General features: G+C 45.1%; 1 protein-coding gene across 7 annotated transcripts in view; it reads right to left on the bottom strand.

Moving 5' to 3' along the window:
• Positions 1-1,258: 1,258 nt before the first annotated feature.
• Positions 1,259-25,284, bottom strand: part of DDR2 (discoidin domain receptor tyrosine kinase 2) — a 155,117-nt gene continuing 131,091 nt past the window's right edge. For 6 of the 7 annotated variants that reach the window (XM_045456618.1, XM_045456623.1, XM_045456619.1 and 3 more), the window contains 10 exons: positions 25,038-25,281; positions 23,298-23,360; positions 22,318-22,448; positions 19,587-19,797; positions 17,758-17,981; positions 16,266-16,393; positions 13,801-13,992; positions 13,273-13,507; positions 10,152-10,301; positions 1,259-8,110 (listed from right to left, as the gene is read on the bottom strand). In XM_045456618.1, the coding sequence (XP_045312574.1) occupies positions 7,976-8,110; positions 10,152-10,301; positions 13,273-13,507; positions 13,801-13,992; positions 16,266-16,393; positions 17,758-17,981; positions 19,587-19,797; positions 22,318-22,448; positions 23,298-23,360; positions 25,038-25,281 (1,713 nt within the window). In that variant the 3' untranslated portion in view covers positions 1,259-7,975. The remainder of the gene's footprint in view (positions 8,111-10,151; positions 10,302-13,272; positions 13,508-13,800; positions 13,993-16,265; positions 16,394-17,757; positions 17,982-19,586; positions 19,798-22,317; positions 22,449-23,297; positions 23,361-25,037; positions 25,282-25,284) is intronic. The other variant, XM_045456624.1, reaches the window with a different exon arrangement.

The raw sequence follows: 25,284 nt of genomic DNA, 5'->3' as shown, positions 1-25,284 counted from the left end.
ACTAAGCAAAGTTGTTAGTACGTTAGTTAGTACTAAGCAAAGTCTCTAGTATGTTTGGATGTGCCAGAGACCCAGACGCTTTCCTTCCCGTACACAGTCAAGGAATAGGAGACAGGCTTGCGCAAGAGACCCTCTACCGAAGTTGTTAGTTAAAACATAAAAGAGCAGGGGTGCCTGGGTGGCTCAGTCGGTTGAGCGTCCGGCTTCGGCTCAGGTCATGATCTCACGGTCTGTGAGTTCGAGCCCCGTGTTGGGCTCTGTGCTGACAGCCCGGAGCCTGCTTCGGATTCTGTGTCTCCCTCTCTCTCTGCCCCTCCCCCACTCATGCTCTGTCTCTCTCTGTCTCAGAAATAAACATTAAAAAAATTTTTTTAAATAAATAAAACATAAAAGAACAGACTTAATATGTGTCCTCAGAACAAATTACATATTCAGATACGTGCACAGCATATACCTATGCTGTATCACTCACACCCACCTTTAAAGCTTGGCGACAGGTGTTGACCATGGAATTGGACCTCTTTGAACATCTCTGCTCTGCCTGGTACTTTTTTTTCTCCTTTGCCTCCGACCCACTCCCACCACACAGATATTTGCATCCCCGGGCCTTTGGTACTGAAATCACACTAGATACTTTGGGGGTCTGAGTGTGCGTTCGTGAATTATTGTCCTCTGAGAATTTGTATCCATTCTCTACCATGGCCATAGCTGAAAAAACATATAATTCTTCAGAAAATTCAGAGTATAAATTTATTCTTCAGAGACCAAGAAACATGTTGTGGGGGTGGCTTGGGGAGGGGAGGGGAGGTTCATCTTAATGTGTCGTATGAAGACTCGGTCTGTATTCTGTTTGTTCATAGTTTTTGTCACTTTTTGTATGCGTGGTCTGTCTCGAGCCGGACGATCTTTGGATTTGGGAGGGATTTCTATGTATCAGGCAAGACAACTTTGTAATAACAATAAAGCATCCTCAATTAATTCCGGACTGGACTCTCCGGAGCTGGACTAATGGGACGACACAAAACTCCAGGTCTCTAGTATGTTTGGATGTGCCAGAGACCCAGACGCTTTCCTTCCCGTACACAGTCAAGGAATAGGAGACAGGCTTGCGCAAGAGACCCTCTACCGACCCCGCGCACCCCGCGCACCCCCCGCACACCCTTGCCTCTGCCCCCTTGCCCCCTCACTACTCCAGAAAGACTGTAAAGAGTGAACATCGCAAAGCCAGGAGCCGGCGCCATTTGCACAGAAGGATCCGTCAGTAGCGTATTTCTTTAATCATTGTTATTTACAATTTATCATCTGACAGACTTACAGAGAATAAATAAAGAAAATATACAATGGGTATCTTGTTTCCTTTTCTAATACAGAGAACTTTTACCTATTCTGTTTCGGAATGACTAGGATAGTTTTAAGCAGAAATCAATCAGTTTGCTCTTTGCCCCTTGACAAGACACATCATCCTCCAAAGCCTGCAAAATGAGGCTCAGATATTCCCTCCTCGTAGGAAGAGTGAGCCGTGTGGATTCCGAAACTCAACCCTTAGGAAGTTACCAGACAACAGGGTAGAAAAAATAGGATATCATGAGTAGTAAAGGGCATAAAATGAATAGGCTAGATTATAAACTCTTGGTGTGTTTGCAGGAATCCTCCCCAATTTCAACTATTTCCAAGCCTCTTTGCAAGAAAACAGGTTTTCACTCAAAGTAATTGCCTTAGCACATTATGCTTTCCCAGTAAGTCTTTGTGCAAAGTCTCCCCTGATATGCAATTGTGAATGTGGGTAAGCACAGGCCTGCTTGGGACTTTGACCTTTCTCCTTTACAAGTTCTTGACCAGGTGTCTGCAGGAGAAACCAAAGAGCTTCAAATGGGCTGGGTTTGGGGCTCTTGCTGGGGTGCATTGCAGAGAACTGCCTTGAACTGCTGTCTAAACACCTCAAGGAATGAGGTATTTCCATAGATCAATGTCATCGTTAGAAAATATACAAACTGAGAATGAACTTCACCAGGTACAAGTCTGGGCACTTTTTTCTCTCTCTTCGTTTGAAAATAAACCCTCTACGATATAGCAAAGCAATTCTCCCTAAATTCACCCCAGTTACGCTGAATGGCAAGTTTCGGTTTCTATCTTTTATTCATTCAAAAAAACAACACTCAGCAAATATTTGCTGAGTGCTCACTACATGCTTGGAACTTTACAGGACACAGGCTAAGCAGTGTGAAAACACGGTTACCACCTTGTGACCCTTAAATACGGCACGTTAAAGATGCCATCACAAAACTCACAGCTGCGATCCACAAACCCAGAGTTTCAACTGCCCCCAAAGTTGCTTCTGTGTTTACATTTGATTTGGTCCAATGTACCTGCCATTCCGTTTAAGAATTGGTATTTAGGCAAATTAGATGTCTGTACTACTCTGAAAATTGTGTTCGTCACACGTTAGGGGACCCTATGCCACCGTACTCTGTTCCTTCCACAAGTCAGCCCTGGTGCCATCAACTAAGTGCCACCTAGCTCTTGACCAAAAGACCCATTTACCCTAAGTCCACTGCTTGCCACCATTACAAATCTTACCACTTGTAGGAACTGCAGGAACCATCTAGAACGTCCTACAACTGATTCTCTAGCCAGCAAACTACGTGCGGGTCTCACTGTCTTTTGTGTTTCCAAATCCTTCTGAGTTGTTTTTGGGTTGTTCCAGAGGCTAAACGGCAAAACTAGTCAGAAAATGTGGAAGCGGTCTAGGCAGGATCTTTCTCATTGACAAAGGAACACATTAATTTGTTGTATTCTCTCTAGAATTTTGTAGGATTGTAGTGTGTTTCCTGCTGCATCCCACGCAGGGCCAGGTTATAAATCAGAAAGGGATAAAGTATCCAGAAACTAAATAAATATATGTAAAAAAACTGGTGACATCTGAATGAGGTCTGCAGTTTAATGAATAGTATTTCAAATGTCAATTTTCTGGTTTGGAGAATAGACTACGGTCACGTGTGATGTTATCAATGGGGAAAGCCTGGTGTTAGGGTAAGGCCGCTCTACTTTTTTATAACTTCTTGTGAGTCTTAAAGTATTTCAAAATAACAAGTTTTTAAATAAAAGATACACCAAGTAAATAATTACCCACCACTTGTCTGCCATCAAGCAATGCAGCTAATCGTGCCAGAGAACTAAAAATGCCAGAAATCCAATCACCATTGACCATTCTGGTCTCTTTCCGTATTGATTCAGCATTCCAAGGCATTTACCAAGTGGAAAAGGTGTTCATCCGTTTCTATAAAAATGTTAACTTTCAACTCAAGAAGGACTTCTTCCCAGCATAGATCAGAATCTGCAATCAATATTCCAGAAATTTTTGGGGACCTCCCGTATACACTGCCAGAGGTCAGAGAGCTTCCTGAAAAGGCCAAGACGGCAGGTACATAAATTCCAGTTGGGATCAAAGACTTATTAACCATACGCTGGAAGTGATCTGGGCCCTGGCTGTAATTTTCTTCATTTTCTTTTCAGTTTTGGGCAAAACAAGATGCTGTTCTGCTTTGGAATATTTCCTTGGAATATCTTCATCTCTCCCTCTTGCAGACACTCTCCCTCTTCTGTTCCCCTTTACTCAAAACATATGGCTCAGCCCCACATCATGGCTTCCTCGTGGGAAGTCTGGATGGGACTAGAGAAACACATGGTTCCAACGTGGCATATACCTCTCTGCATAGATATCAACTGAGATTTGGTCTTGTCTAACTTCGGCCTATTATTTCAGTGTTTCCCTGTGGCTTTTCTGGGCACAGCAGTGATGGGCATTATTTTAAATGGATTTGATCAACAGAAGCAAGGGAAGGGAAACAATGCCCCGGGAACTGCCATAAATCATTTCCAAAGCAGCACTTGGGAAACACAGTCCAGTTCAAGCAAAGGAATGATCTCTTCCCACCACCGTTATCCCCAGCGCCTGCGGGGTCCAGAATACACTTCAACGGGGCGCCCCCTCACCCGCCCCCGTCTGAAATTAGATCATTCCCTGATGGTTGCTTATGTGTTTTTATAAGGACCTTCCCTTTCCCAAAACTCTGAAAAGCTCCCTTCCTTTTCATACACCGCACCTGACTTTTCATTTTTTAATAAATACTTGTATCATCTCTGTCATCCAGAATTTCTTTCCCTACACATATTTACCTTTTATCTCCAATAACACTTACATTTTCTGCCCTCACTCGGATCTCTCTTCCGAGATTTGCTTTCATGCTTCGGCATGGATTCTCACCTGCCCCACCTGTTTCTGCCTTGCCGCCCTGACTCGCCCAGGGTCCTTCCCCTGCACTCTCCCTTACCTTTTTTTGTGTAGCCTTCTTTCTAATCCCCACCCGCCTCCCCACTCAGGCACACGCACGTTCATTTATTCTTTTTCTTTGTTTGTTACTCCCTTTCCATGTAATGCTCTTCCTCATACTGTCTTGTGTACTTGGACGTGATCTTTCCACAGCATCAAGACCACACTTTCCCCTCTGTGCCTCCTTCCGTTCCAGATCCCTTCTGATCCCACAGGCGTCTGGACAGCACATCCAGATTTGGACCTAGTTAGCAGCACATTCACCAGCAAAAGTACCACGTGAAATCTGACGATCCCCAAACACAATCTGGATATGAAGTAGTTCATATCTATCACGAAGGGGATGACTCACTACGAAGGTTAACAAGGCCTCCGTGGTTCGCTGTCCCCTTTCCTATCTCCTTTTCTCAAAGCTCCCAGCTACGTTCTTCTCATCGAAGTTTGAGCGACTTTGAAATTCTACGTACTAAGCCTTCTTCACCATGTCCTGCTATTGGGTTTCTTTGGTCCGTGCAGCGAGGCTCTGCGGGCATGGCCGGGCTAGGAGCTAGAGCAGGGTCTCTAAGGTAGGAGTCTCAGTGCCAGAAAGCTTCCTCCTCCTTCTTCCTCCGTTCCTCCTGAACGGGCTTGGGAGCCACGTGAAACCAATTACTCTGTGGCTCAAGGCCAGGAAAATCCAGACACGTTCAGTTTATCTCCAATATGATTTTCTTTTTATACGGGGGATCATGGAATGCCTGCAGTGGTTTGAGGCAGAAGTGTGAAAAGAAAGAAGTGGAGAGATTAGGCAAAGACGGGGAGATGATGTTATTCTCTCTGGCCACATAAGCAGCCGCGGGCGCAGGCTGCGTGTGGGTCTACCAGAGGCAGGTGCATAACGGAGGATAGGCCGTAGGCCTGGATTTCACCTGCGGCGAGGTGATTACATTTCCGTGTCAATGTGCCCAGATGAAACACGGTTTCTGGGTGGCTCTGTGAGGGTGTTTCCAGAGGACTTCAGCATCTGCATTGGTGCATTGAGTGAAACAGACTGCCCTCTCTGGTGTGGGCCGCTTGGGAAAAGATGCAAAAGACAGAGGAGGGGAGTCTGCTCTCTCTGCCTGACTGCTGAACTTGAACGTCAGTCTTCCGTCCTCCGTTTTCCCAGAACTGGGCCTCCCACCCACTTCCCTGGGTTTGCAGCTGCAGGGGACAGCTTGTGAGACTTTTGAGCCTCCTAATCACATGGGCCAAATCCTTATAATAAATTTGTGTGTGTGTGTGTGTGTGTGTGTGTGTGTGTGTGTGTGTACATATATATCCTATTGGTTCTGTTTCTCTAGAGAGCTCTCGGATACATGAAGTTAACACTGGTCTTGAAAGCAGTGTGACAGGTCCTGGGACGTAGGAGAATGAGTCTGGCCCTGCACATGTCAGATGAGATAATGTCTATGGAAATGCCTGATGAACTTGAAAGCGCTGTTACTGTGACTATGACAGTGCGTTCCCTGCATCATTCATTGCTTTTGCTGACCACGATCGGCAGAGCAGGCAGGACAACCACGTGACCAGATGACAGAATCTGCGTCAACTCTAGATGCAATTATCCAGCCAGCACTGAACCTAACAGAACTGGGCGAGGTTTCAAGGCCGTCTAACCCCATCCCCTCATTTTACGGCTAGGGAAAGTAAAGTCCGGAAAGGTGAAGTGATTCCAGAAAGTGTGAAGAATAACACACTTGGCTTGAGGCAGAAGCAGGATCAGAGCTCCAAGCCAACGCTCTCCTGACCCCCACGCCAATGATCTCGGCAGAGTTAGCCCTGGCAGAGACTGGAGCCCAGAGTCGAAGGGCAGCTACGGGAGAAGGTGTCTGCTCGGGTCACAAGACCGTCTGGGGGACTTGGGCACTTGGCTTCTGCGATAGCCTGGAGAGATGTTAAAAGCTGAACCAGGGAGGACAGTCAAGTCCCTGAGCGACTGTGCACAGGGGGCCGGGTGAGGGCTAGGGAAGCAGACCCAAGATCTCAAGACTATTTCTTACCCTTGGGAAGCGTATTCTGTAACCTTTTCTTGTTGCTCCCTCGGAGGGAATGGAGGGGCCCCTTTTCCTGCTTCTCATTAAGTCTGAGGCCTCGTGGAGGAGAGAGCTCATCATCTGTTCCGAGGGGACTCTTACTAGATAGTGTATCAGTTTCCGTGGCTTCTGAACCCAGAACCCCAGGATTTCTTTCCTGCTGGCCGCACCATCTGCCGGGGTAAGAGCCTCCACACGAAGCAGGAGCAGTGAGGGACTTCTCTCTCACACTCACCCTGTGCCTCTCTGCAATCAAGGACTCGGAGGGTCAACCATCTCATACAACCATTTACCTTGGGTTTCAAAGCCTCTCCCTTTCTTGCCTGGCTCCTCAGCCTGCATCTGAAACTCTTCGGCAACAAAGGACTCCCCCCGACCTCTGGAGGTGACCCGTTCACTCTCGTGTGTTCTGTTGGTCATGCTCGCTCTAATAAGGAGTGGAAAGCTATCTCTTTGCGACTTTCCCTCGTTGGCCCTAGGTCAACATTTTGGAAACACTCAGAACAGACCTACTCCCTACTCCACAGGGCCTTCAGGTATTTGTGCCAGAGAAATTCACACACACACTCCAGCCCACGGGTCCCCTAGGGGATGCACCTAATAAAAGAGCTGAAAGACTTGGAAAAGACGAACCAAAGGACCCATGGTCCGGATATCAAAACACCAGTCTCTACTGATTCAACACCAGGCTCTCACTGAAACACATGCCTGAAAATATCTGAGCAAGTGGGGGACCCTCAGCAGAAATCACAAGAGAATAGCCCACATGTTACCTGCCCTCCATAGACTTCTTTTCCTATGTCCATTCTCTGTTCAGGAACCCTTCCACGCACAAGGTACTTTTTTGGCAAATGACGATTCCCCTTCACACGGCCTTGCGGTATGCTCTCTCCTACACACACTCTCTGTATTTCCTATGCATCTAGACCTCCCCCTTGACCCCGCCCACAAAATGAACAAAACACCCATTCTGAGAACCTGGGGTTTTTCAAGCATGTATCATCCACTTTGACAGGAGAAGGAAAGGCAGAGGGTAGGACGTGTCCAGAGGCCACATTAGGAAACTCAGAAATCTCTGATCAGTTACCGAATACCAACCATCTCGTCAGATTCTCCATGCTTACCGAGTGTCTTCCCTAAACTTAATCCCACGTTTCCTAAGATATCAATATTCTTCAAGTTTTTTCTTTCTGAAGATACATTTTGAAAGGTGACATGGAAAAATATTGTAGCATTTGCACATTTATAAACATAGCATATTTAACCTTTATAAATTATCTAAATTGTCTAGCTTGCTATCCAACACTTTGGTATATTAAGTAAGATTTCTTTACTAGATTTTATCTTTCCTAGGATTTTTTTTTTCTTTTTGACTTCTTTAATGTAAAAAAAAAAAAAAGAGTATATATGGGTCAGGGGTAGAGAGTGGGGGAGTGGAGTGAAGGCAGGCCAGGGACAGAGACAGAGAAGTGAATAAGCCTCCGTCCCCCGGGCCCATTCAACGTCCGGATGGAGTGGCTTAGGCGTGGGTGAGTGGTAGGTCTCGTGAGAAGGACCTGGGCCATCGGAATGTCGCCAGGCAGTGATAGCGTCACTCGTCCCCTTGCTGAAGGAGCAGAAGGTGGATCTCCTGGAACGAAGGACGATGCTTGGTGTCTCTTCTCCAGCAACTGAGCATCAGCTTGTACACAGAGTCAGGGCAGATGGCAGGCTGGGGGAGGTAGGTCTTTGAAAACAAAGGTGAACAGAAAACAAGGATGTTAAGAAGCGGGGTGGGGGGGGGGGAAGGAAGTGTGGTTGCATTATAGTTTTGTCTGCCTCCCTCCCTGCTTGAACTTGAAAACTAAAACAGGTGTGGTGTCTGTTCTTCCCGCTCACATCTCGGCCCCCGTCCCTTCACTTGTCTTTCCTTGTTGTTTGCAGCAGCGTTTCCTGATGAACCATTCTGAGGTCCCCACTGTCATACAAAAGACGAAACTCTAGCCAAAAAGAGGTCTCAGACTGAAAAGCAAGTTGTTAGAACACCAAGTCCTCCATTTACGGCCCAAGTGTTGAGGTTTATCTTGGCCGAGCCCATCACGGCAGGGGCGGAAAGTGAATTAGGTGGTCTCAGCTCCTCTACCAGAATAGGACCCCAGCCGGATGCAGACACCGGAATGCTGGAAATATCCATGTTGCTCCTCCCATAATGTTCTCTGGGACCCCCTGCCCCGGATTGGGCCACACAGAGGAGTCTGCTGACCTCAGAGTCCACCTTGCAGCTGACAGTATTGAGAAACTGCTGTCCCTACACTCTAATGTCAAACTTAAAACTTGAATACGGACATTTTAGGAATAAAATTTAAAGTCATGAAATTTTGTAGACTACAATAAAGTTTAACTTTGACAAGTTATGTTTAGTGATTCAGGTGCTAAAGGTAATAAATTTTTATCGAAAATTGCAACTTTTGCTTATAGGGGAGAAGTTCACTGAGCATATAATGGTAATATCTGATTGTGACCTCAGCTTCATTCAATTACTTAACTTTGCTATTTGACCCCTTGGTAGTGGGTGAAAATACATTCGGCTCACTACTAGTAGTGAAGATGAACTGGGGGACCCTTTTAAGTTGAGTATTTAAAAATAAATAAGAAAAATAAAATCCTGGGCATTGTTAGAAGTTAAAACTAGAACAGGTCAACCTCGTGTCATGATGTATTAGTCCAGTAGCAAAATCACTTTTTCCCTTGGTCCGCTCACTTGGCCTTGGTCCACTGCACACAGGGGTGAATTTGCCCTTTGTCGTGGTACGAACGCAATTATTTTACAACCAAGACAGGTCATTTGGATCCCCTGCTCCCAAAAGATCTACAGAGCAGCAAGATAAAGTGAAATCCCAGGCCCTCTTCCTCTTGCTTTCAACCTGCATATTGTCTTCTCTCTTCTTATCTTTTGCTTACTTCGATGTATTTAAGGATTTGAGTTCTTCTTTTCTTTTCTTTTCTTCCCCCACCCCCCCCAATGTGGGGCTCGAACTCACGAACCGTGAGACCGTGACCTGAGCTGAAGTCGGACCCTTAACCAACCGAGTCACCCAGGCGCCCCTACGTTTTCGTTTTCTGCAGGCCTTCTCCCTCTCACTAGCTGGCTTCAACTGCCAGGGTGCTGTGGCCAGGCCACTTTGGGGAGGCTCAGTGCTCCAGCCACATCGGCACGCTCCAAATCCGACAGGTCACGGGGTCTTTACAAACCGAGTCACTAAAGAAATGTTAGAGTATCCTGACTGGGAATTGGGACCCTCGTCAGCGCGGGACCCCGCTGTTCCCCGAGTTCTGGACACATCTGCTCATCTCCCGGCACAACAGTCCAGAGACATTGCTAAATATTTAGTCCAAACCGAGTTTTTAGGTACTGCCAATGAATCCCTTATTCGTCTTTTAAACTTATATTTTTGTTCTTAGTGTTTCAACCGGGAAGATGAACCATACGGTCCACAGCAAGAAAGAGGGCAAACGTAAGAGAGCGGATTTGATTTCCTGCTGTCTTCGAGTCGCGGAGGCACCTGGCGGAACGGATCCCTGCCATGTGGATCAGGCAGAGTGTACGGCTGGCAGGGGTGGTGGGGGGCGGACCTCGGTCTTTCACATTCTCTGGATAATTAATGACCAAAGACTGCCATCCACGTAGCCCACCTCCCGGCTCCGGCTATCCTGCTAGGTCAGGACTTTCTTCTTCTCACCTTGTGGAGCACCCAGGTGCATACCCTCCCACCCCCAGCAGTTCTCACCTGCCTCCCTTGGTCCCGGAAGAACTCTCCAGTATTCTCAATGACCTGCTCATCAGACAGCTGGGAATAGGGCTGCTCCTGGCAAAAGGTGAACGTCTCCCACAGAGTCACCCCAAAGGCCCACACGTCACTCGCTGTCGTGAATTTGCCCTGTTCACGTGAGGAAGAGAAGAGGAAATCAGGATAGCCGGTGCATGATATGCGCAGGTGAGATCTGCATGACCTGGTCACCCCATTCCGCTCCCCAGGGCAAGGAAGACTGGGACTGCCAAGATGTGCATGGAGAATCCAAAATGACAAAATGGGGCGCCTGGGTGGCTCAGTCAGGCGAGCGGCCGACTCTTGGTTTCAGGTCAGGTCACGATCTCACAGTTTGCGACATGGAGCCCCATGATGGGCTCTGCACTGATAGCGTGGAGCCTGCCTGGGATTCTCTCTCTCCCTCTCTCTCTGCCCCTCCCCCACTCGTGCGCTTGCACACTCTCTCTCTCTCAAACAAATAAACTGAAAACGACAACAACAACAAAATGAAGTTGCTTGGGCCTCAAGCTGCAGATCATTATCTTGTCCCCCGTGGCCTCAGCTTAGACCTGCTTCTCTTGGGGATGAGATCCCAGGACTGAAAGAGGTGCAGCCGTAAGCCACCTGACTCTCCCACCGAGTGTCAGAAGCTCAAACTCCAGGCTGTAGGGTAGCCTTGGGAAAACGCCCATGGGAATGGCAAAATTAGAATGGAAAGTCAATCGCCTTTACGTTAGAGACAGAGAAATCTGGTTTAGGTGCCCGAAGTCCCTGGGAGAATGCAGGACCCTTGCTTCCCAGGTCAGTGAGAGTCCCAGTCTTGAAGGGTAGACTAACATGTGACAGCAATGGGATTGAGATGTAACCAGCATGCGTTAAATACATGCACATTTTCTTTCTTTTTTTTTTTTTTTCAACGTTTATTTATTTTGGGGACAGAGAGAGACAGAGCATGAACGGGGGAGGGGCAGAGAGAGAGGGAGACACAGAATCCGAAACAGGCTCCAGGCTCCGAGCCATCAGCCCAGAGCCTGATGCGGGGCTCGAACTCATGGACCGCGAGATCGTGACCTGGCTGAAGTCGGATGCTTAACCGACTGCGCCACCCAGGCGCCCCAATACGTGCACATTTTCTATTCAATAAGTACAACCCTCAAGTAGATGAGGTTATTTATCCTTATTTATTTGGGTCAGAAAAGTGAGACAAGAGACGTTTACTAAAAATCTCCTAGATAGCAAGACCATTAGTCATGGAAAAACTGAGATTTGGAACAGGACCCTCTGAATCTCAGACTAATAATCTTTTACAACGCTCTATAATACCTTCAAAGAGAGCACTGCTCAATAATCACATCAGAAATGGGAAAAATGTGTGCGTCACGTGTAGATGGTAAAGATCCTTGTAAGGACTCATGTAGTCTGGTGTATACAGGCAGCATTCATAATAGTGGGAATCAGAAAAACACTGACATCTCAAATTACAGAGATAGCATTCAATTATCGGCTATACACACACCATAGGGTATGATGCAGCCATTAAAATCACATTTTTGTAAATGTTTTATTTATTTTTGAGAGAGAGAGAGGCAGAGAGAGAAGGACACAGAATGTGAAGGAGGCTCCGAGCTATCAGCACAGAGCCTGACCCAGGGCTCGAACTCGTGAACCGTGAGATCGTGACCTGAGCCGAAGTTGGAGGCTTAACCGGCTGAGCCACCCAGGCACCCCTAAAATCACATTTTTGAAGAACGTTTAATGACATAGGAAACGCGAATGCTGTAGAGTTATATGTGCACCGTATCGTCCCAATTATGGAATGTAATTATCTGTACACAGGAGTCCCCCTCATCTGTAGTTGCACTTTCCACGATTTCAGCTGCCCACGGTCAACCGCGATCCAGAAGCCAAGAACGCTCTGCCCACGCTACGTGGTAGCCTAACGCCCCTTCACGACACCTACGCAATTCACCTACTTCATCTCCTCATGTAGGCATCGTATCATCCTACATCATCACAAGAGGAAGGGGGAGCACAGTACGATATTTTGGAGACAGAGAGAGAGAGAGAGACCATGTTTGCGTAACTTTGATGACAGTATCTTGTTATAAACAGAATCTTGTTATACAATATAATATAACAATATTATTATTGTTTTTACCCTGTTACTGTGCCAAATTTATACATTAGGCTTTATTATAGGTATGTATGTATGGGGGGAAAACATAATATATATAGGGTTTAGTACTACGTGTGGTTTCAGGCATCCACTGGAGGGTCTTGGAACATCTCCCCTGCAAATAAAGGGAGGCTACTGTGTATATATATACATATACATATATATACACGTATATATACACACACATACACACACACATCTATATATACACAGAAATGTGTGTATAGAAAACAACCCTCAAAGGAAATATGCCAAACTACTAATAATGGATATCTTGGTGAGAGAAAGGAAATAGCTATATATATTTTTTCATTTCAAATTTAATTAATGAATCCTTTAAGAATATGAAAGAGGAATAAACAGATTAACTATAAACAAGGAAAGCTAGATTGCTCCCAGGCTTTTCTCAGTGATATTAATTTAGCCAATTAAGACGAAATTACCTGTGTGCAGCATGGCAGGAAGTAAATGTTTAAGTCTAAAAATTCCACAAATCAGCTAAGTGGTATAAAACCAACAATAAAATATCTCAAATATACACGGTCAGAAAATACACCTCCAAAAGAGACATTTGAAAAACTATTCACTCATGGTCCAGAATACCAAGCGTTGAATAAAAATTATAAAGTGGAGGCACCTGGCTGGCTCAGTCGTTTGGGCATCCGACTCCTGGTCTGACTCAGGTCACGATCTTGCGGTTCGTGAGTTCAAGCCCTGACACGGGCTCTGTGCTCACAGTGTGGAGCCTGCTTGGGATTCTCTCTCTCTCTCTCTCTCTCTCTCTCTCTGCCCCTCTCCTGCTCATGTTCTCTCTCTTTCTCTTCCTCTCAAAATAAATAAACTTAAAAGTGGGTCCCTATGTGCCATATGCACCTGCCTCCACGTCAGTTGCTAAGGTAGGGCTTACAGACGTGAGGGACTCACCAGTAAGATGCTCTCCCAAGACATCCAGCGGATAGGGAGGACTGCCCGGCCCTGGATCCGGTAGTAGTCACCGCTGTACAGGTTTCTGCTCATCCCAAAGTCAGCTATCTTGATGGTATAGTTCTTACCCACCAAGCAGTTTCGTGTGGCCAGGTCTCGGTGGACAAAATTAAGAGAGGAAAGGTACTTCATACCAGAGGCTATCTGGGTAGCCATAAACTTCAGGTTGGCATAACTGAGGGAATAAAAAGGAAGAGAGAAAGTAGCCTGTGGAAAGAGGGAGCCGTGAAAGGCATGCGTTCCCTGGGTGCTTCCTACGAACTGGAGTTTCGACCTCAGCATCCCTTCTCTGCTCTCCGTGAATCTCCTTGCTTTCCCCCGCAGGACAGTCGCTCCATTATTCCCTGCATACTAACCTCCCTGCCATCCCAGAACACCAAGGTACTTTCAAGTTCACCACTCCACTTCTTCAGAGCCCAGGTTTGTCTCAGGAACACACAGAAGGGACAGACGAGCTGACTTGCTTACCTGACAGTGGGCGCGTTGCTGGAGGCAGAACTGGGGGGCTCGTGGCGGGAAAGAAACTGATTGAGATCTCCATTCTCCATGTACTCAGTGATCATGCACAGAGGGTCCTCGGTGATGCACACAGCTAAGAGGCGGATGATGTTTGGGTCCTTGAGCCGGGACATGATCTTTATCTCCTTAAGAAAATCATTCCTTTGGAGGACACAGACACGGGTAAACCCAGAGGTTGCCAGGGTTAGAAACAGGAAGGGGAAGAAGACACGGCAAAGCCTGGTCCCGCCCATTATTCCAAGTCTTGTCTCCCTTTGGATAACCTTTGAGAGCACAGAGAAGTTGGCACCCGGAAACTGTCTCATTCTATTCACCCTGGAATCAGATGCACCCTCTTCAACTGAAATCTTTGGGAGAACACGAACCATGATCTGCTCACATTTGAATCCCTAGAACCTGACAGAAGGCCCACCACGTAGAAAATGATTACCATTTGCTGAACCGAATACACGCTGCTAACAACGAGTCTGCGAAATGAAACTTTTCACTGGTAATCGTATCTTAAGTGCCCTGGGGATTTACCTTTTTAAAAAGCCATGGAGTCACTCTATGAATAAAGCAAAGAAATCTTTTATAAAGTGAATAATCACCCTCTGGTTTATCTGATCATTCTTTTATTTTTCCCCCCTCATACTGGCTTTTCCTGATACGGGGCACACCAGCAGTCAGTCACAACACACACTGAGTAGCCCGTTCAAAACAGAGCTGTTGAAAGCTCAGGGTGGTAATGTGGGGTCATTTCAAAAACAGCACTCGTGTGGCCAAGACCATTAACTGATTGAGTACTTAGTGACAACCACCCTTGAGTCACAAAGTGGGCTATCACCTTCCCAGTAACAATAGCTGCGTTAGTGAGACCACTGGCCCACATTCTGGAAACTGTCGGAGCAGAGGAGTCATCTCCAGTGAGTTTTCTAGGGACCTGGACTGGCAGTCATATCGTGTTAATATAACACCCTTGAAATCAATGTAGTCGTGATATGAAACCTGCCCTCTTGGATTCCCCCTCCATTCCAAACCAGGGGTTTCCACAGCTTTGGGGGGCGGGGCAGAGTCTAGGTCACCCATCACTGCTAAAGTGCAGTGGGTACAGGAGGAGAAACACCAAACCTCGCCAACCAAAACAATGGGCAAAGGCTTTGTCACGCTTTCTTCCTCTTGCCACTCTCTCCAATCGTGTGCTAAGGCCAATATAAAGAATATTCCATCTCTCTAAGGGAGGCAGAGGATGTCATCAGTGCATACAGATGTCCTTAAGATTGAAATTCTCAGGGGCGCCTGGGTGGCTCAGTCAGTTGAGCATCTGACTTCGGCTCAGGTCATGATCTCACGGCTCGTGAATTCAAGCCACGTGTGGGGTTCTGTGCTGACAGCTCAGGGCCTGGAGCCTGCTTTGGATTCTGTGTCTCCCTCTCTCTCTGTCCCTCCCCTGCTTGCTCTCTCTCTCTGTCTCTCTCAAGAATAAACATTAAAAAAAAAAAAAGATTGAAATTCTCACAGTTGAAATTCCAGTTCTGTTCCCTCACCTTTCTTCATTCCACATCCTGTCCATTGCAACACTTTTAGTGAAACTCTACCACCACTCGTGGAATTGACAATAATTTGGGGAATAGGAATAGTAAGTTTTCTCTCACTGTGAGTATCAGTGAGACTAATCGAGTCAACACAAATGGGAAAATACATACGTTACCCAGATGTGCAGACTTCTCTGAGACACAGACAACCAGCTTTCAACCAGCACGCCTCCCTGGGTGAGGATTAACTCACCATTACTGTAATGGAAAGGCTGTCAGACAACGGAGTATGGCTGGAAACTGCAATTTATGTGGCAAAGGATCCAAGAGACTATTAGCCAGTTTGGGAAACAGCTAAAAGGACTGTGGATCCTTTTGCTTTGAGGTCCATGGATACTTTTCCAAGTAGAGGTAGCTTCTCATTTGGGGGGTTGCTGGACACAGAAGAGAAGAAGCATAAAAGAGAAAAAAAAGGGATGAGAAAGTAAGTAGAGATGCGAAAAAAGGAGAACGGAAGAGACTCAGCAAGAGAGATGTGTGTGAACGTGGAAGTCTGCCAAGACGTGGTAATGACATTCAGGAGTATGTCTGTGCATAACCATGGCAGGAGCAAATATTCAGGCTGTTGTGTGTGTTGGGAAGTACAGCTCTGTGCAGAAGGAGTTAGGAGGTAAATAGGTAGCTAATTCGATGGATGGTGGGCATTTGCATCTGCCAGGGATGGAGGGGAGAGGAGACGAGGGCGACAGCCCATCAGAAAAATAAAGCGTAACAGTGAAAGGTGAGGCAGCTCACAGACCTTCCCATCTCAAAAGAAAAAATTGCTCAAAGGTTTCCAGGGGTGTTCCTGATCCCGAAGGTGAAATACATAAAGGAGAATTCAAAATGCAGACCACAGACCTGGCGTTCTTGTTGGCATCTGCTCGGAGCATTTTCACGGCCACCAGGACAGGCTGGTTGGCACTGACATCTAGGGCAAAATCTTTGTCTTTGAACTTTTCCATCCCCTCCACTTCACAGAGATGAACCTAGACAAAAGTCACCTACTTTCAGCATCATCGTTTCTCCTGAAGACACCTCAGTGCTCTTGCTGGGCATTTCCTGGAGACAAGCTAACTCTTAATAACTCCAGTAAAAATCATCAAGAGACTGTTAAGATATGTGTGACACACCTTTAATTCAAATGGTTGACACACACAACAGTAAAGTACCCAGCTGATATGATACGTTACTGCTTTGTGAAAGAAACATACATTGATTGGAACATTAAATATGTCAACGAATCTACAACATGGTATTTTATTATAGCACAGTCCATTATAAAATGTCACTTGGCATCAATGCTCCAACTTTGACTCAAGGGAGTTTAGTTATTGGATCATACAAAACACATGGCAATCTCCTCTCTAAGTCATCCTTTGGTATGGCATCAGCAATGTAAGTAACCCCGATGTTTTATCAACAGTGTAACGAGCCTGTGTTTTCAACCCAGGGGACAGAATGAGTACCTACAACATCACAAACAGATGCCATGGACCCTTCTACCCCCACCAACACCAAACCTACCCAAGGGTAGAGCGCCACCCATACTGAAAACCAATAACACATTCTTATATTTCATTTAGAGTTCAGATGGCACTGTTGAAGTGCCTATTGCCACTTAAATCATGGCTTGGAATTCTCAGAAGGTTCATGTGACTGATGGAAGAGTGCAAAGTCACTATTACGTGCATCACTCGGAGGGCAATTGGGAAGAGTGTTCCTCCTTATCTCAGTTGGCAGTTCATTCCCTGGTGGCTGATTCTGGGACTAAAGTCAGGGGCGAGGTTGTTTTTGACCACTTTCCACATAACTCCCATTGAAAGGAAGAAAACAAAGTGCCTATCAAGCAGCAAGATGTTCTTGGACAGTTTATAAAAGATGATCACATCTTATGGGTCCCCACCCTCTGTAACCTATCGTAAAAGTTGCTGAAAATATTGAATGTTTTTCAGGATATCTGAAGTCCAGTGACTTACTGGCTTAAAGAACAAACTGAGGGTTGATGGGGGGGGGGGGGTGGGAGGGTGGGTGATGGGTACTGCGGAGGGCACCTGTTGGGGTGAGCACTGGGTGTTGTATGGAAACCAATTTGAGAATAAATATCATATTTAAAAGATAAAATAAAATAAAATAAAAAACATTTCTCCTACACAGAAATCAGAAGACCCAGGGTCTCTGTTATTTCGCAGAGATGAGGTTGACCCAATACCAGCCTTCTGGAAGACAAGGCGAGGAGAGATAAGTGAAGGAGACATTCTAGTATGAATCCACTTTGGAAAGGGGTCCTATGCTTTCCTGGACAGTTTTGAGATACCAAGAACTGGAGACCCCAATGGAAGACTCAACTCACCTCCCCGAACTGGCCTTCTCCTAGCTTCTCCTTGAACGTTAGGAGTTTCCTGGGGAACTCTTCCACAGCCACGTCTTTTCCTGAAAGCAAGTCCATGGTAACAGCGGGCACCGAATAGGTGTTGCCTCCGGTTACCCCCTGCAGGTTCACAATGTCAGCCTCCGCGTAGTGGGGTGCCCCCTCGGGCCCGCTGGGCTGGGCCGGCTTTGCAACACCACTGCAGCCTGGGAAGACATGGGTGATGAGTCTTACTCCAAGGGGCATCTTGACAGGAAGACTGGGAGGCGCCCCCAAGATCACCCACCATATCCCATGCCATTGTCATTTGGAGAATGGCTCCTCTAGAGACTCTTTCTTAGGGAATGTAGACCATCATTTTCTCTCTTACTCTTTTCAAACTGCATGATCACCAACAACCTCCTTGGCTAATCTTATGGGATTGTGGTGAAGCTATAGGCCACCTCATGCACTATAAGGGCAGGAGTATTAAAGTTTGAAGATTTAATCATGTTTCTTTAATTTTAAGATACCATCATTGATTTAATAACCTATATTAGGGATTTAAAAAACTTTCTGATTATATGATCTAGTTTAAGATATATCCTTCCTTAAAAAATAAGCATTACGGGACACCTGGGTGGCTCAGTGGGTTGAGCGTCCGACTTTTGATTTTGGTTCAGACAGTGATCTCATGGTTCATGAGATCGAGCCTGTCAGGCTCCACACTGCTTGGAATGCTCTCTCTTTCCCTCTCTCTCCGCCTCTCCTTCTCACTCACTAGCTCATTCTCTCTCTCTCTCCCAAAATAAATAAACTTTAAAAAATTAAAAATAAACATTAAAATATGAGGGGGGAGATGTTTTAAGACTTTGGAAAATACATAAATTACTTTAGTTCAACCTAGGAAATAAATTAGTTTATATCCCTTATTCTTGCTATCTCTGTAAAATTGCCTGAGTTCAATGTGCTCCTTCAATGTTTGCTGTCTGCGGAATGATAAATACATGCTAGTTTCCTTCCTTCCTTTGAAAAGAGCCCTTGGAAAGCCTATGCACCCCAGTTAGTCCTGTCTACTTCTCTGTCCAGCTCTTCCTGCCCCCCCCCCCGTTCTTCTACTGACTTGGATCACTCTTCAGTTGCTGACCTTATGGAGAAGCTACTTTGAGCCCCAGCGATGACCCCAGAATCCCTTCTGATGTCACTCTGAAACACGTTAAAAAAAAAACCTGGATGTGAATCAATTGGCACAGTTTTACCAAAGCAATGCTTTTACTGAAGAAAGGCAAGAAATATTTGCTGTCATAAAAATTTTTTGTATTATTCTAATAAACTTTCACCAAAGATAAATCAACAAAAATTAGATAAACTCTATTATCTAGATGGCCAAAAAAATTGGGAATTCTAGGATGTCTTTAGCTTCATGTATTTGTTTCCTCCAGGGGAAGTGCTAGCCCTGAATTTACCACGAATGATGTTTAGTAGTGGGTGAGTACCCTATCTGGGCGTCCTCATCTTCTTCCTATGGAAAATGAGGAGATCAGACTAGTTGGACTGCTTTGAGTCTTCTGGTGTTAACACTTAGGGGACACCTTTCCTCTTCTGACCTGCGGGTCCCTTCAAACACCGGCTATGTGCAGTAGTGAAGGAGAGGCGCTCAGATTAGGGTAGGAGAAGCAGCAGATCAATCTAGAAAAAGGGTGTGAACTTCTCAGGAGAATGTGGACCTCTCTCGATCAAACCAAGATTTGGTTGAGTAGGAGCAAAGCATCACACCTTCATTATCCCTGTCAAGACGTCTCCCTCATTCTCTGCCACTGGGTCATCCTCACCTGACTCTTCCTCCCCCGGCGCAAATTCTGGGAGTTTTCGTATCAGCCTCGATGGCTCCTGGTAGTCAGGGCGAAGGGGAAAGATGCGATCATAAGTGGAATTGGACTCCTGCTCACTTGGCGATGAGGAGCGGTTGTTGTTGAACATGCTGGACTCACTGGGCAGGGACAGGCTGACTGTCATTTCATCATCCAGCATCCTCCTGGAAGCCTGAAGGAGAAGGATGGGGAAGGCAAGTTGGCGCAAGGGGGATCATCACTTCCTCCTCTCCTCAAACCCAGCTCTTTCACTCAACTGAGATACCTCTCTGTTACTCTTAAATTCTGGAAACACCACAGGTGACAGGATAAGGCACAGTCTGGTTCCACAAATGCCTGTGTCATAGAAATTTAGAATAATCCTTCATTGTGTCAAGGCAGAATCTGACATCCGAACTTCCATGCTGCCAACATTCATTAGCTTTCACTGAAGCACTTAGAAGCGTTATTTACGTGACACTAGAAGAACCCCTCAGTAGCCAATCAAAGATCTTCTCAATCTTGCAGAGTTTTTGATGTTCTATTAAATAATAGATTTTTGCAGACTTATCCTTCAACTGGTTTGATTTTGCATAGACATACACTAAAATGCTCATTCAGTCAACAAACGTGCTGCAACATGATGGGTTTGCAGTCCACCTGATCACTCTGACCCTGTAGGTTAGGATAATATGTCCTCAATCCTTCATTTTTACTAGCCAAAAATAAAATGGCTACAGAATGGGAAAGAAAAGCCCTGAGGATACTGAGGTGAATTACACCTGCTAAAGAAAGAGGAAGATGAAAACAACAAATTGTTTTGGCATCCTATTCAATGTGACCTACCTGCTCTTTCCAAAGGAAAATGCCAGAATCTGAATTATGTGACTATTTGGATTTGAACATGTAAAATGTTCCACTCCACTCCAACAAACACACTTTGGTTGCTCAGGAGAAACTTAGATGTTTGCTTCATCCTCTAGACTGAAAAATCCTTTGTTGCAGTAATGTCCTCGATACCGCATGGTATCTAGCACATAGTAGGTACTCAGTAAATATGGGTTAATCTCTCAAAGAAAAAATGACACCACCAAAGGTATCCTACAAGTAATGCTTAGTCTAAAGCTATTTTGAGTAATGTTTCTTGGAATATATGTGCATGCTTAAGGGTTTTACACACACACACACACACACACACACACACACACACACACACAAATTCTGTCCCCAGGAAGAAATCTTGGGTCATTCAAGAGCATCCAGAGTTACCTTACTAGGATATACAGGGTTAGAAAGGATTTCTTGAAGGACCAAGTTAAATATTCCAGGGCAAAATTTTTCCTCTCGCTTTTACTTAAAGAGTCTCCAATCCGACAGTCATCTTCCAACCCATGAACATATTCCAATTAGACTCAGAAGAAAGACCCAGAGAAGTCCGGTAAATTCTGGTTCCAATAAAGAAAGAAATAGCTCATAGAGTATAGAACACAGACTCCCTCTTCCCAAAGAAAATGCGGTCATAACAAATTACTCAAGGACATACAGTAGCTTCCAGCTGTCCCATGAATCTCTAGTCCACCAGCTTCTGCTACCACCAGTACTCTTTGCTGCCCCTCATCCTGAATCTAGACACTCAGTAGGTTCTAGCATTCTAGAAGAAAGAAGGTTTTAACATTGCCTCATCATGCCTCACAGCTCAGAACTTCTACAACATCTCACGGTCCACATCCCTTTGAACTCATTGATCAAGTGAAGACGTCCACGGCCAAATGTAGACATATGTAATCATCAGCAGACCCCAAGAGCATCAGATGCTTAGCAGGAGTGCCCAGAAAGCTGCTATCTGGCCTTAGGAAACAAAAGAAAGTCATAGATATTCCATCTTTGGTGGAATGTACATATTTTGGAAGAAAAACGTCAACAAATTTCAAGATGGGAATGAGCATAGAAAATAGGATACCAGTTGTATGACCTTGAGCACGTCACATTTTCTCAACAGAAAAACAGTTCAATATAACTACTCTGCCCAGCTCACTGGAAGTATTCATTGAGGTTCAAGTAAAATAATACATGTGAAAAAAGTCCTTGCAGACTGTCAAGTATTAGACAAATGTATAAAAAATTACTCATAATTTAGACTGGACAAAACAAATCTGAGGAGGGACTCAGAAAGATGCATCATCATAACTTCCAAGTACACAAAGAAGTAGAAATAAGATTACAAGAAACTTGGCTTGGATATTAATGAGGCTGAATGTTTTTCTGCACATACACACACACACACACACACACACACAAATGTAAACTGTAACGGAAGAGAAGGAATAGCATTATCAGAAGTTTCGGCTAGGTTTTTTTAATTCAAAAATTAAAAATATATATACAGATTCCTGCACTCCCCCCTGCCAAACCCAGTGAATCAAAACCTTCAAGGGAGATGCTTGAGTTGAGATTCAATGTATTAGGAAGAGTTTTCTGAGTTTTCTAGGGAGGTTCCAAACTCTCCATTCCAAATATGAGAAAATGGACTTAGCTTGTTCTTTTCTGACTCCTTTCAATAACAAGCTTCGCCACTCCCAGGCTTCTTAGTAGCCCCAGTTAATGCTCTAAGCATTTATAAGTTCTTATAGTTTGCCATTTACTCCTAGGGAAACAGTGGCTTAGGCAAGGGTGGGGTAGGTTCCTATCCCATGACTGTTCTGCATTTCCTCACCTTCTCCAGCATCTTCTGCCAGAACTGCCTCCAGAGGATGATGACAATGATGGCCAGGAGGATGAAGATAATGGCCACCAAGCAGCCGATCAGGATCCGAGTGTTGCTGTCATCGACTTTAAGCATTGGATCTGGCATCAGGAAAAGAAAGATGGAGAACACCATCATCTTATGGGGCAAGGCAAGGCATGAAGGACTGGACCAGAGACAGGGAGGTAGAAACTCTTCCTTCAGGATAATTCTGCAAGATGCTACCTCAACACTTCTGCTTCGTTTGGGTTTTGCTACTCACGTAGTACTTTGCTTCTACACTGTACAGGCCTCCTCCTTGGGACAGTAGCCTTCTCCTCCTCACCTATCAGACTGGATAATGGAGAGGTTTTGCATTCATCCTCAAATTTTGTTCCTTTATTACCATTGCCTGGATCTACTGGCCCCCAATCATACCTTGTGAAAAACAGGTGAAGAGCCAGTTTCACCCTTCTCATTCTGTGAAGCACGCCGAGGTAGCTGAGAGTTCTCTTTGGAGACACTCAATCACCTGTATTTCCCAGATTGCTACTCATATGACCGGTGACCATCTGAGGCGCTGGACACGCTTTTGCATGTATCTCCAATTAGAGAGACTAGCATTTTGTTTAATGACTTCCATCCATTCACTGAGATCCCCACTATGGGTCTTACTCAGAAATGTCCCTTCCTGTGTTTCTGTTCCAAGCAACCTGAACTTTCATGAAGCAACTGGAGCAACTCCAGACTCTCCTTTAGCTGAAGAGTCACATGGAACGGCAGTGAGAAGAGTGAGTTGGGGGTCCTTTACTTTGGAGGTGGACTGGCCTACCTTCCCAGAGCTACTCTTCATCCAAAGCACCTGGTATAAAGCCTCCTACGCAGACAGTTAGGCCCTTGCGAATCTCTGCCCATCTCCATCCTCTGAAGACACCCTCGGTTGACCTTTTGTAACTAGAGATCACACATACCATAGGTTGTGGGCGCCACAGGTGAGGTAGGCAGGGCTCCAGAGTTGTTGTACATGGCCGCATCTGTTACAAAAGAAGGGTGAGTCAGAGCAGGGGAGAAGACAGTGAAGTAGTGATTTTTCTGGAGGTAGATTGTGACCTAGCACATGGTGAAATCCATTTAGTGGGTTGCCACCGGGCTTTCTCAAAAATGAAATCATATAATATTCTAAATTTAAAAATCACCACTCATCTATATAGTAAGGACAACTCTTGTTTTGTGAAATGTTTGTTGCAGTGACACTGGCTGCCATGGTACAAAAAAGTTTAAGGAACAGTGGTTCAGAGGGCTGTGACCACACATCATCATAAAGCGCGCACAGGAATTCAGACCCAAATTCAGCAAAATGTGGACAGAATACGGTGGGTGAGTGGGCATGGGGTAGACAGTGCTAAGAGGCTTTTTCCTTCAAGGAAACTGTTTGCAATTGATTAAACATATTGAATTTATAAAAATGCAACGAGTGCATAATGATACCAAAAAAAAACAACTATGAAAAACAAAACAAAACTCATTAGACATTATTAGAAGTTGCTAGGGCATCAACTCTGAAAAGAGAAAAAATTAATCGTGTATCCTGTCCTTCCAATGTAAACTGTATTTCAGGGTAAGCAAGTTCATGAGGAACAGTTCTACTAATCTGAAGAAATTCAGCTAATAAATGCCGAAGGAATGCAAGAATTAGAATCCCTAATGAAATAAATAATTCAAGCAGTGGTCATCAGTTCATGGAGACAACCTGAGCCCAGAAATTAATCTTAGCACCACTAAAGGTGAGAGAATCTAATATTACATCCCCATGATGGGGTTGAACGTAAAGGACACAACCCTATCTATGACAAATTCTTGACAAAAAGAAATATCGAACTTGAATCAAATTAGCCTGTAGATATCACCTCCAGTCTATTGGAATGACAAAAGATAGAAGCTCTGGAAAATGACATCAAAGAAAGCAATCAGCCAAACCAGAATGGATGTTTTTAAAAGGACTGTTTTATATTAAAAGAGACACTTAGGAACATAATAAAGAAAATCTTCCAAGAGGACCTTATTTGGATCCTAATTCAATCAAGCCAGCTGTAGTTGCAGACAACATTAGACGTATCTATGATTGTCCATTAGATAATACTAACAAATTAGATTATATTAGATAATATTAAGGAATTACATACTAAGAAATGCTGCTAGATGTTATAATGCTCTAAGCTTACAAGGCATCATGTTTAAAAAGACAATGTTATTTTCTTTGACGTATTCTCAAATGTTTAGTAATGAAATCAAATAACGTCTCAGATTTGCTTAAAATATGACAGCAAAAGGGAGAGACAGATAAAACAAGCATGGAAAAACATCAGTGGTTAGTATGGCTGAGTGACTGACCAGTGGGGTTCACTGTTCTCTTTACTTCTGTGTATATTTAGAAATTCTTACTTAAATGTTTTAAGAGTGTGCTTCCCCTTAGCTGGCTTGATTGATATAGCTTTAACACATTGGACTCTCACGTTTTAATGCTTTATTTTACATGCCTCTTAGACAATATGGGAGAGCTCAGTAAATATTCTAGTCACACAGAAGATTCTTCTGTCCGTCGACGAGGAGGCGCCGTGCAACCCTCTTTCTCAGAGACCCGCCACCCTCCTCCTTCACCACCCGACCCCCATGTCCACAGGAAACCCCCCCCCCCCCCGCCAGCTCCCAACCTGATTGGAAGGTGATCTCACTGAACATCATCCAGGTGTCAGCAAAATGGTACTGGCACTTGATGGCGCTGGCCATGCGGTGGTGGAGGGGCACCGTGACAAAGCGAGCGCTGGGGTTGACGTCGTCCAGGACAAGGGGGAAGGACACGGCGTTAGGTTCCCACTCATTGGCTTCAGAGCGGAAGTAGCACTGCACCTCCTTGAAAATCTTCACACCTTTAGCAAACATGTTGTTGCAGTGCACCTG

The sequence above is a fragment of the Leopardus geoffroyi genome, chromosome C3 (genome assembly GCF_018350155.1).
Source record: "Leopardus geoffroyi isolate Oge1 chromosome C3, O.geoffroyi_Oge1_pat1.0, whole genome shotgun sequence".
In the NCBI taxonomy this organism is placed as follows: Eukaryota; Metazoa; Chordata; class Mammalia; order Carnivora; family Felidae; genus Leopardus; species Leopardus geoffroyi.
Note: the sequence above shows the minus strand (reverse complement) of the source record. Positions and strands in the feature narration are given on the sequence as shown.